General features: G+C 33.5%; 1 protein-coding gene across 4 annotated transcripts; it reads left to right on the top strand.

The window, feature by feature from the left end:
- Positions 1-445: 445 nt before the first annotated feature.
- Positions 446-12,707, top strand: LOC137826178 (Transducin/WD40 repeat-like superfamily protein). Of its 4 annotated transcripts, none has more exons than XM_068632055.2 (20): positions 446-635; positions 1,310-1,528; positions 3,690-3,798; positions 3,884-4,252; positions 4,413-4,468; positions 4,793-5,039; positions 5,127-5,182; positions 5,580-5,820; positions 5,913-6,076; positions 6,183-6,319; positions 6,397-6,498; positions 7,638-7,779; positions 7,959-8,045; positions 8,115-8,276; positions 8,490-8,843; positions 10,004-10,110; positions 10,194-10,312; positions 10,713-10,990; positions 11,585-11,797; positions 12,167-12,707. In XM_068632055.2, exons 1-20 carry the CDS (start codon positions 591-593, stop codon positions 12,533-12,535), a joined length of 3,576 nt encoding a protein of 1,191 aa, XP_068488156.1. In that variant the 5' UTR covers positions 446-590; the 3' UTR covers positions 12,536-12,707. The 4 variants fall into 4 exon arrangements, 3 of the variants coding, with proteins under 3 accessions (XP_068488156.1, XP_068488157.1, XP_090150676.1); XR_016515183.1 differs by having other exon boundaries at positions 453-635; positions 7,919-8,045; positions 12,167-12,590; XM_068632056.2 differs by having other exon boundaries at positions 453-635; positions 3,871-4,252.
- Positions 12,708-13,045: the final 338 nt, after the last annotated feature.

The raw sequence follows: 13,045 nt of genomic DNA, 5'->3' as shown, positions 1-13,045 counted from the left end.
TTGTATTTTCCAAACCATCAATAGAGGAAAAGTGATTTTGTAGGATCAACGATAGTGATTTATGATTCTATTTTTACTGATATAATCAATCATATTGAGACAAACATTTTCAACTCTAAATAATTTGTATCATAGTTATAAAATAAAATAAAAGTACACTTCTTATCATCATATAAATCTCACTCTTTATTTAAAAAATATTACTTATAATTTTTTATTTTTTAACAAATTAAAAATATAACCACTAGTTATTTGATTTTGCAGTTACTAGTTCAAAATTTGGAAGTAGAAAGAAATAATGTCCTTTAACTCAAAATAAATACCTTTTTAAATTTTAAGATTTGGGTTGGGTGAATAAACTCAGTAAGAATTTCTGGAATAGTTTTTTTTTCTTCAGAATTTAACTTTTTTTATAAATAATTTAATTCACAGAAGTGTTTTTTTTATAACTTACTAAATTTTAATTTGCATTTTTTCATTTCTGCAAAATTCCCGCTTCTCTCTCTCTTCACTGAAAATTGAGTGATAGCATGCAACGAAGCTTTGCGAAGCTGAAGATGCTCTGAGGATTCCTACGTTCTCTTACGACGATGAAGGCCACTCGCAAACTCAGCAAGCCCGACCCAGTCTCAAAGGTTTCATCTTAGTTATTCATCTTCAAAACAAAGTTCATTTTTTATTTATTTTCCAACCTATTAAACCTATAGATTTTTAAAGTCAAGCTAGAAGCTGTTAGTTAAGCCAAATTTCACTGTTAATTTGCGTGATTAGAAATAATGAGTAGTGACTTTGACGCCCAATTCATTGGTAATGGCTCTTCTGGGTTTTACGTAAAAGTGCGCCTTTTGAATTTTGAACTATAAACCCTAACAATTGTTTGTTTGTCGACAAAATCGAACCAGAAGCCGTGGAAGGAAAAACATTTTCGGTTCAATGGTTTTGTGTTTTTTGTTTCATATAAAAGTCTGAAAAGTGAGACCTTGCTCAAAGAGAATATAATTCTTGGTCACTTAAACTAACAAAACACGATTCATGGTTAATTTGTGCAGTGCGTGTTATTAAGTAGTATTTTGTCCCTCAAATCAACGCGTAATTGCTCTTCGGGGTGCTCCTTATGTTTGAATTTTTTGAGGTATATGCATCTTGGTTTTGAGGAGCATAAACCTTAACTTAACACTGTTCTGCGCGTTTAGTTAAATTTTGGTGCATAATTTGCATATTAGATCGTGATTTCTTTTTTCTTCTCATAACCAATGCACAATGGCGTCTCTCCGTGTTCCTGATGTTTGCAATTTTCATCCCCTTTCAGCTGGTTTTGGAGGAGGTAATTGGGTTGACAACAAAGAATAGCAATGGGTTAGCTTCAAATGCCTTGAGCTCCAAATGTGCTTATTTGGCAGGTTCCGTGGTGGTGATGTATGACATGAATTTGGGCACTCAGTCACACTTGATGGTGTCTACTAGAATGCCAAAGCCTTTGAGCTGTGTAGCTTTGTCACGAGAGGGGCACTTTGTTGCCGCTGGAGAGGTAAGAGTTAATTCTCATAACTCGGTTTTAATATTATTGCTCTGCACTTTCACACAGTAACCAATTTGAAAGAAGTTCTGGACCCTATAAATAAAATAGCTTCGTCTTGTTGAATTAGCACGAGGATGGCACTTTTTAAGGGTGGATTGACTTATATTTTTTATTGATTTTACAATTCTTGTGGATATTGATTGTTATTTTCTTAATAATATTTGATGCTATTGCATTCGATGTTTGAGGGTTTGTTTGAAATTGGATAGAGGAGTTTGACAGAGAAGTGGGATGGCTTTTGATTTCTAAATCGAGAGACATAAAATGTTTATAAAAATGAGTAAGAATTGATTATATAATGGTTACCTAACAATCTCTTATTTATAGAGAGGACACAGTTTTTTTTTGTAACCATTGTATTAGTATAAAATTTATAAATTATTCATCACTGTAAACAATGACTAACACCGTCATGGACCTTGAACGCACACTATGTGGGTATTCTTACAATATGGTTTATTTCATACACAAAGTAACATTTTCAGGATTTGACTTTGAACCACTTGGTTAAAGGCTGCAAGCCGCTACTGCTTGTGCCAACCAATGTTGGTAGAGAGGACAATGTTGGGAAGTTCCAAATTGGTTGACTTAAACTCTTGGAGTACAACTTATATATCTGTTAGACAACTTCCCTTAATGCCAATTTGTTTTAAGATGAAATCTGACACGGTATAAAAGTCTATAGCTTATCTTGGTAATTGTCTATAAGATGAAATCTAACAAACAAAGTTGGGCAGTTCCACATTCCCTACCTCAACTCTTGGAGTGCAACTTATATATCTGTTGGACAACATGCCTTAGTGCCAATTGCCTTTAAGGGGGAATCTGGCAGACAAAACTTAGATAACACTCTTTATGTGCTTGTTGTGCTGTTGTCTAATTAAAGTTAATGTGTATATCAGTATTTTAGCTACCACGTCATTCTTTTTTAAGCATGTTTGGGGTAGCTTAAAATTTTCATTTCAGTTGGATTTATAGAAAAAAACTGTTTGAGGAATCTGTCCGTAGTTTGAGTATTATCAAATTATGATTTTGAAATTTTACACTGCCTTCCCTATGTAGATTATTAATTATCCTGCCCTCCCTTCTACTTTTTAAATTACATTCCTCTCTTTTCAGAGATTAATATATACATTGTAATTTATCCATTTTTAGTGCAAATGATCTTCTCGAGGCCAGTTCTTTTCTCTAGTTCATAACATTGAAACTTGTAGAAGACGAAATAAATTGTTTTGGATGAAGTTCTGGAGCAGTAAAGCTGAAACTATGGACGTTTAAAACCTCATTTCATCTTTTAAAGACCTAAAATCATTTATATAGTGTTTCAAATAAAAAATCAGTTACTGATGACAGTCAATATTAAAAGTTGCATAGAGAGGTTTACCTAAGAGGCTTGTTCACAGTGGCTCACCATATATAAAAGGTTTTGTGGAAATGGTAATAGTATATGTACTTAGGAAGTAGTATGGTCTTGTATCTCATGGTCAAATGGAAGTCCTCTCATATGCCTCACTGATTTCATTACTCGTTTTATCTACTTTGCTTATTTCTTCTATCCATCCCAATGAACATTTTTTTTATTGTATTTCTCTTTTACTACTACTCTTTCTATTTCACTTCTTATCCAAAAGAAATTATAAAGGATGCTATCAAGTTTATGATTTTTTTTTTGTAATTATTGATTTCATCAAAAAGAAATATTTTACATTTTATAGATTTTACAAAATTGAAACACCATAGATGATCTTACATTTTATATTTGGACGGAAGCATATTTAAGAGGCTAGGTATTGGTGTATTTTGCATCTAAATGGTTCAATGGGTGTGAATTGGTTATAGGTAAGGCAAGCTAGTAGTAGGTCAATGCTGAAATTTTTACACAATAACTTAGTAACCATTATGATTAGAATTTTACAGAAGTTGATGTATTACAGTAAAAATATATTTTTCACGGTTATATCTTCATTAAATGAACTTTATTAATGCATTATTGAAATGTTCCTCATTCAATACTACTAGTGTTGATATGGAAAATATTGGGAATAACTGAATAACACACAATGGCTTCATTGTTTACACTTTTATACGGTAATCTTACTATGTTTTGCAGGCAGGAAACCAGTCATCAGTACTAGTGTGGGATTCTTTTACTTTATCTGTTGTCTCTGAATTGAAAGGCCATCTATATGGAGTTGCATGCATCTCTCTCTCACCGAATGGTTGGTTACACTTTACAATCCATATGCTTGCTTTTAATTTTATATAATTACTGCTTCTTACTCATTATATAGTATTCTGTCCAAGGTAAACATCTGGTGTCTGTTGGAGGATATATTTACCTTTGGAACTGGCGGAGTGGTGAGCTGATAACAAAGCTTCAAGAAACTTCTTGTTCTACAATTTCAAATATTAGCTTCTCATCAGATGCAAAATTTTTTGTAACTTCTGGGAAGAAGCACCTGAAATTCTGGATACTTGGATCTTCTAGAAAGACTCAACTAAATGAAGGGATGAGAAAGAGTACATCATTAGCAATACATGAAAAGCCTGCCAATCTTTCTATTCATAAAACAAGCTCTGTTACATCTATCAGTTCTGTGTTGGGCTGTAATGGCTATGCTAATTGTAAAAAAGCTGGTGATTGCTTTCCCATATATACATTGACTGATTCAGGTTTGATTCAGTTCAGAGTGTATAAGATTGTATTTTTTTAAAGATTTTAAGGCATTTGTGTTTCTTGGTTTCCACAATGTATTAGTTAGATAATTGTACAATTCCATTTTTTTCTGTTTACTGGCATTTTGCACCTTATTCGTTTCCTTTCTGTTTACAGGAATTTTATACCTTATTAATTCTGGGATGTCGGTTGAAAAGTCCGTGACCTTGAAGGTATGTCCATGTCTTCTCATTTTTGTAATATGTCTTAGCATGCCAGAGGTATCTTTTCAAAGAGGAAACCTTGATGGATGAAATATTACGTTTTTTAACAGATCTGTAGAGACTTAAAACTATATTTCCCGTATAATAGTAAATGATGTTCTAAGTGCAAGATGGCAGCATTCTTACGTTGTTTGTACTTTCTAAGTTGATCATGCCATTATGAACTGTATTAGTTTAAAGTTAATTATGAGTTGCTAATCGTTTGAGGAATTATAATGGTGTTAGAGTGTTAGTTCTTTGAAATTTTCATTATTCCCAAATTCTCATTTTCAGGTTCGAAAAGCTTTTGCATTATCAACATCAGCAAAGCTAATTGCTTGTGCATGCAATAATGGAACAGTCCAATTATTCACCCCAATCTCTCTAGAATACGTGGGTAGTATATTATATTCAAAGACAAAAAAGTTACTTAAAGGAAGCAATTTAGTTAGCCACACTATAGTTCCAGAACAGGCTTCTGAACAATTACTTGCCCTGCCTGATGCAGTTGCCTGTCAGTTTTCGGCCTTAGAAAAGATTGGTGAGTGCTAAATCTTCCACTTGTTTTGCTAATTCTATTTAACATAATCTTGTGTTGTGCACTAATGTATTTATGTTTTCCCTACAGTTGTTGTTTACGGGGATCATAGTCTCTACATCTATGACATCCATGATGTGAATCAGGTAAATGTTTATATAATATGTTTGTCATTATGATTTTTCAATAGCATATTTAACATGTTAAATATTTTAATAGTTGTCACTAGAAATTAGGGATGCAATTACCATCGTTTAGGGTTTAATTTATTCCTATATATTTATGACTGAGTCTATCATGCCCTAATATAAACAAATCATTTGAACGTACAACACACAACAGTCCTTCTATAATAATTTTTCGTTTATACTAAATTGGTTATATACTCATGACATGATAGATTAATTATGTTCATGCTACTCAAGTCTTTTGCTTGTAAATTACTGTATGATGCAGCAAACTTTATTCCCCATATTTTGTTGGCCACAAGGTGTTGATGAAACTGCAATTGTTAATGCAAAACAAATTGTCATTATTTTCCAGGTCACAAAGTTTTATGTGCTAGTTTCACATTCCTCATGCATATGGGATATCAAGAACCTATGTTGTGAAAACATGCATGATCCATCTCTTGCATGCACTGCTAGGGGTTGTTTGGGGGGGATTTCTTTTGCAACTTGCTCTACTGATGGTTCAATCAGGATATGGGATATTGCTTTGCAATCTGATTTTTCAAATGACGCTGAAGATTTGAAGACTGAACTATTGAGTTCTTCATGTTTGGGTAACTTGATTGTTAGAAAAAAAATCACAATTCTCTCGTCTTTTAAGTTATTTATTTCTCACAAGTTGTGCTCTTCTTGTCTATTGCTGCAGTAACTGCTGGAACATTTGAACGCGATGCAGTTAAGGCAGATCTTACAAATGGAGAGTTTCGGTCACTTGCTGTTAGTTCAGACGGAAATTATCTTGCTGCTGGTGATTGCAAAGGAAACCTTCATATATATAACCTTCAAACATCGGATTACACATGTTTCCAGGTGAGTTCAGGCACCTGAGTTTATTTTAGAAATTATTGTGCTGTAAAACTATATTTGAAGCTTCACAACATTTATATGGTCATTTATATCCTGCACGATATTTCAGGGTGCTCATGATAAGGAGATTCTTACATTAAGCTTTACCACATCCACCCAAGATATATCTAAGGAAATTGCAAAAAACAATTACTTTCTTGCCTCAGGGGGACGAGATTGTATGATCCATCTCTATGATGTGAAAAGGTGTGCTTCTTCAATTGTTAAGGATAACCTAGTTGATTGGTTAAACATTACAATGACTTTTTGATTGTATGTGCCAGAAATTTTGATCTTATTGATAGCATTGATGATCATTCGGCTGCAGTGACTTCTATCAAAATTAGCAGCAACGGTTGCAGGATCCTCAGTTGTAGTGCAGATAGGTATGCTAGTAGATTTGGCATCACAACATCAAAACAAACTTGAAACAAAAACGGTTTATGTAAGTTTTGCTTAACAGTTGAATAAAAGAAAACTGAAAATTGTCACCTTAAGGTTCTGATTATATTTAGGAAGAAAAGTTTTAAAAAATTTAATATAAGCATTACCAATCTCTTGGGAATAATGACTGCAATTAGGAAATAGTGACTAGCAGTACCTTTCAATTAACGGATTTTTTTCAATTAACTAGTTTTTTCAATTAACAAGTTTTTTTTTCAATTAACGAGTTTTTTTCAATTAACGAGTATTAGTGGTGTGTTATAAAAATGTACTGGAAAGACATTCTTAGAAGCCAAAACAAATTACAGTTCTTCATTTTTGTATTTGTCTACTTATTGACATATTAATCATGAAATAGCTATAGGTTGGTTGATTATGAACTTTTAAATTCAGGTGAAGCCAACTTTTAATTGGTTTCTGTAGTCTATTTGATATATATTGGAACAGTGCACTCCATGTTTAAAAAATTGCATTGATTTTACATTAATAATGTGTGGCATATTTTTATAATTTAAATAATGAAACTTTTAGCTTTATTTATGTCTGCTAATTACAAAGTATGATAAGATTGTAATATTCGGTTGATCTGAAAGCAGATCCAGCCCCTTTGAAAATGAATCTGAGAAAGACAGAAAGTGAAATGTAATTTTTGCACTTAAACATACTGTTCAGAAAGTTTCTATTGCAGCCTGTTCAAAAAAATATAAAATATCACTTGCTTGCTGTTATCCTATTTCTAATTTGTTTTAAAGAAAGACCATTTCAGACAAACAATTAATTCCTCACTAATTTGAATATAGTTCTCTATGAAGTAGTTTAATAGATTCCAAATACAGACCCATATAATCTTCAGTTTGAGGTAGCCTAAGCTTTGGATGGAAATGTCAACAAATTTTCGTAGAACAAATAATTTTTTTGTTACATTTTACCATTTGATGATTATATACTTATTCTATGTGGTCATCATATTTGTGTTTTTAAATTACTTTGTAATATACAATAACCAGTGAACATAACATTGTTTGTATGACATTGAATGATTTCCTCTGTGATTAACAGAAACATAATTCTTCTTTCACAGTTTCCTGGTTCTTCGTGATGTGGTGATAGCAGATAATGGTTATAAGATTTTGCAACAACACCGCCAAAAGGCTTTACAACGTGGAACTGTCTATGATATGGCTGTGGATCTGACATGGGAGACTGTTGTTACTGTTGGGCAGGTGAGATAGATGATGTCAACATTGAAAATCATCAAAATTCAAGTGAGGGTTGCGGCTGTTGTGGAAGGCTTCCACGTGAATGCTTTAACAATTAGTCTATTCATGTGTCAATTTGATAAGATTATCACTCAATTTGCAGATTCCGCACTTGAGTGCTAATATTATTATCATACTTATAGGATAAGAAGATAAAGACGTTTGACATGGCTGCTCAGAAACTAATTAGGTCGTACAACCATGATAAATTTTTTGGAGAACCTATAAAGGTGAGCTTCATTACTAGAAAGTGATTACCAATGTTAACCTTCTTTACCCGAAGCTAATTTTGTTAACAGGTTATAATGGACCCAAGCTGCACTTACGTGGTCTGCTCATTCTCTAACAAGTCCATATGTATATATGACTTGATCACGGGGAAGATGGCTGCAAAGGCAGCAGGGCATGCTGAAATTATTACTGGTGTCATCTTCTTACCTGATTGCAAGCATATAGTTTCCGTGAGCTTCTTTCACACTTACTGTTGGTTTATTCATTTTTTTGAGTTAACAATATGCAATTTAACGTGAATGCTTTATAATTCATTTGACTATTTACTTTTAGTAAGTTAGTTTCTGCATATGTTTATTTTCATCATGTCGGAAAAGATAAACATGTTGATGTGCTCTCCTTTGTAATCAACATTATTCTTTTATTAACATATCCATATTCAGGTGGATGGTAATGGTTGTGTTTTTGTGTGGAAATTGCCCGCTTCATTGTCTTCTAGAATATTGGAGAGAATAATGGAAAAAAACAATCCATTATCTCCAAGAAGCTCTGGTCAGCCTCCCTCTCTTAGTTGTCTATCATTTTGCAAAGAAAAATTCCTGCATTCCAAGATCAATCCTGGTGTTTGGTCAATGATGAACAACAACCAACATGGGGATGAAATGCTTTATCCTGGGATCAGTCATACAGAGGCTTCAGCTTTTAAATTTAGTGTTTCAAGACTTCCCAAATGGGCACAAGCTAAAGTGTCGAGTTCAAATGGTGTCTGCAAGAATCTTAATTGCTCTTCGTCAGAGGTATGTGTACTCTTTAGTGTGTGTGTATATATATATATATATATATATATATATATATATATTTATTTATTTATTTAGTTCTTAGAAACTCTGTTGTATTTAAATCCCGAGCGCCTTAACATGAAAGTTTTTATAAAAAAATAAAAAAATCCTGAGCGCCCCTACTACAGTAGTATTTTGAAGATTCAAAAGCTCTATAAGTCAGCATGTTCTTGGACAGATATATGTCCATCATTGAAGAGTACAAGTTAATTATTTTTGGTTGGAGTTGTTTTAGTGGACATTCAGTTTTGGAATGTGCAAGAGAACTAATTCCTTGTAATGAAATTGGGCTAAGATAGTTGTTCCGGGTCCTAGTCATTTGTTGAAGAGAAAATCGAGTCACTATCAATCCATATAATATATGGTAATTGAAGTATTAAGAAGTGAACCTACTTATATACTACTATGAATTGGTTTTATCTTTAGTCGATGTGTGATCTCCAACACCCTCTCATGCCAAGATCTGCCAGTTCGTGCGTGAGACTAGATATTTATGAGTGGTCCGATAACGGTCCGATAGCAGGTGGTACAATAGTTGGCCTTATATCTAGTTGATGTGAGATTTCCAACACACCCGTCCACGCCAAGGCATGTACACCTCGTGCGTAGGTCTAGATATTCGTGGGTGGTCCAGTGATACAATAGGTCCATTAAACCTTGTTAGGATAGATTTTGATACCATATTAAGAGGTGAGTTTATGTTTAATTCATTCTTACAAAATTGACTTGTATTGCCTCCACTTATATATTGTAAATTGACCTTATCTTTAGTTGATGTGGGATCTACAACATGATGTGTCTACATAATCTTTATCTGCATCTGATGGTTACTGTTGCTATTATGGTATAACAACTAAGCTCAAAGCCACATCTATGGATTAACTTTTTTGGGTGAAAATCCATGGTTGTCATGATGGCATTAAATGAGACAGCCAACTCTAGTTGAAACTTATCCTGTTAGAGTGTCAACATTTAAAAAAATTGAATTCATAGTAATGGCGTCCAATTTACAGTTGCTACAAGTTACAACACAAAAATCTCTTAGCTCCTTAAATACAAGACTGCAGTGTTAGGATTTTGACTAAGTGTCTAATATCTCTTGCATTTATGATATTTAGGTTTTTGCTCCTTTGTCCACCAAAGTTCAAAGTCCATATGATAATGCTTCTCCATTGCCTGATACTGTGAACCCTCAAGATTCTTCAAGGTTAGGAGGAACTTATAGGTAAGTGTTGAGTCTCAATCTCAATTATGGACTTTTGGTGGTGGCATATCTGTTCTTTGCTCATGAAGTCACTACAATTTCAGCAACATTCCATTAGACAACCATTGGCACTCTGTTTACACTGTTTGTATGGAAGCACTTTCTTCCCCGGAGATGCTTGATTTGTGTAAGACAAAGTTTCCAGAGATTCCCTTGAATATAAGTAAGTTGAATGCTTGTTTGTTCCACATAATTTTGTTTTCTCAACTTTCATCTTTATTGATGATAGCTTAGAAGACCAATTATGTCAACCAAATTCCTTTGAAGTTTAATTGGGGTATCTTAGAGATTCTCTTGGTAGGAGTGTTTCTATTTTCATATTTTTCTGATAGTAGTGATTTGTTTAGGATATGATTAGTATAAATAAAGGTTAGTGCATGACTTTTATGATCATAGCATCACATTGTAATTCATCTTAACAAAATAATAAGTAGAATATCGTTCAAAGTCTCTTCGCTCAATTTCCTTCCTCTACATCTAAAACCCTATAATTTCTATAAAATAAACCCAAGACGACATAAAAAAAAGTGTGCTTTAACCTTATGATTAATGGCTTATTGCAGGACAACATAGGGCTGAGGACCAGAACTCCTCTGGGCTTAGTAACCTTAGCAAGAATGAAAAGATGGGTGTTGCTCCAGACGAACATGTTGGTTGCAACAATAATGATGTTTCTTGGTGTTCTGAAGAAGTTTCTGAGAGTAAAGAAGAGCAGTTGTATTTGAGTGAATCTGGAATTGTGTCAAAAACAACTACTGAAGGCAATTTGGGCAGTCTACCATCTGAAGAAGACAGTGACATGTTTAAGCAACATTTTGGTAGCTTATCAAATACGCACAAGGTTGGTGTTGTATTCTGAAGTGTAGAGAAGGAATTAAAAAACAAACAAGTCTTGTTTCCACAAATTTGAATTAATCTCATGATTTCTTGTCCTACTTTTGTTCGGAAATTCACTGTAAGTTTGCTATTATGGAATTCATAATATAATTTTGGAAATAAAGCTGGTTTCTGATGTTAATTTTATTTAGAAAGAAATACTTCCTTTGCTTCAAATAATGTACTTCTATAATAGTGTTTTTGATGTCCTCAACCAATGGATTAGATGAAGACCTGTCAGTTATTAACATGTCATTCATGATCTTATTGGGAAAATCATTGTAAATGTCTAGTGGATAATGAATATTGATATCATCATTTATGTTTTTTTTTTTCCAAAATAAATTGCGCTATCCTAAATGAAAAAATATAGGTACCTACCAAGTCTTCATGAGGAAATGTGACTAACTATGGAAATTAAGATTACCTGGATGAGGTGGAATTGCTCCAAAACTTAAGGACTTAGATATCTTATAATTGATTTAGATGACAGTTGCTTATATTTTATTGAGTCTGTAACGTCATTTTCTTAATCTTACCCAGTTTGGTATCTGTACAGGCAGAGTCAAGGAAGTCGTTAGTTAGAAGGTTTTCTTCAAGATATATCGTGCAATGGGATTACCCAGGGGATTGCAAGAAACTGTTTAGCAGTCCTGATGGGCATACAAGTGGTAGAAAGAGCTCTGAGGATGAAGGTGGTACTCATATTATATCAGAAGACAGATCCTCACAGCTGAAGGAAATTGAGGAAATGAGAACTTCTTCGGGACAGGTATGTATGAGGGCATTATACAGGCTTATAAAACCATGTCACCCCTTTAGGAATCGGAACATGATGAAAATCTCTAAGAAGAATATTAGGATTGATAGTAAATGGAAGGTTATTTTGTTTTCAATTATCCCTTATGGGGGTCATGTTTCAATGAGCATTGCTGAGATAGTTAGATTTTTTAAACTTGTATAATAAATATACTAACATCAGCACTAGAACATTAAATCTGTTTCCTTAATATATTATATGCCTGCTGATCCCTCAAGTGATCTTTTCTGATATGTCGTAATGGAATTTGAAAAGCCTGTTTTTTTTTATGACCTTGAATGACTTGGCTGAAATATTTGCTGCTCAAAATGCTTATGGTAGGACATCAAGAATTCAGAACCTTCAACACATTCAACATGTGAACTAATCAAGTTCCCAATCAAAGAAAATTCAGTTGATAAAGGGAGTGAACTGGGAGAAACCATAGCCCTGTGCAAGGATGCATTTGGTAGGTTGGATGTAGCAGCTGAGAATACGCTGCGATTATTTTCAGAATTGAAAAAGTTTCAGGGCGAAGAGGTTGCAACTGGAGCAGGAGCTCAATTTTTAGACGAGGCAGCTGAGCTACTTCCTCTAGTTGTTAAGAAAGTTAATGCTGTTGCTAGATTGGTGCAATGTAGAAAGAAGGGTAAGTGTACATTAAGTGTACCAGAAATGGACCAGTTTGATAGATTTGATCAGATAGAATAATGGAAATACCAAAGGACGATGTCAACACTTAATATATTTCCTTTTTATTTTCAAAGAATAGAACGTTCCTTTGGTTAACAAGTCTGCATTCTACTTCAACTGAATGGTGAATATGCTAATCATTGAATTATTTTTTCCAAAACAAAGTAAAGTACATATAACTTTAGTGAAACATAAGTGTTGAACTATTAGAGATTACTGTCGATGTTACTGCACTATTCAGATCATTTGATTAGATATGATTTTGTAACTATTGTGGTGATATATTTTGTGTAAAAGAGTATTTGGGGTGATGGAAGAGGCCCAAGCACAAGCCCACATGCAAGCCCACCAAAGGGTAGATTTGGGCCAACCATAGAGTTATGGCCAAGAGGATCCAAGAAGACGTTCTTTTACATGTTCAAATGCCATAAACTCTAGTGTAGAGTAGACTTTAATTTCTTGTCAAAATTAGCATAGGAACTTTATTTGTAATTTTCTTAGAATTAATTTTGGCATCTAAAACACCAA

The sequence above is a fragment of the Phaseolus vulgaris genome, chromosome 8, assembly GCF_051622355.1.
Source record: "Phaseolus vulgaris cultivar YP4 chromosome 8, ASM5162235v1, whole genome shotgun sequence".
Classification (NCBI taxonomy): domain Eukaryota; kingdom Viridiplantae; phylum Streptophyta; class Magnoliopsida; order Fabales; family Fabaceae; genus Phaseolus; species Phaseolus vulgaris.
Note: the sequence above shows the minus strand (reverse complement) of the source record. Positions and strands in the feature narration are given on the sequence as shown.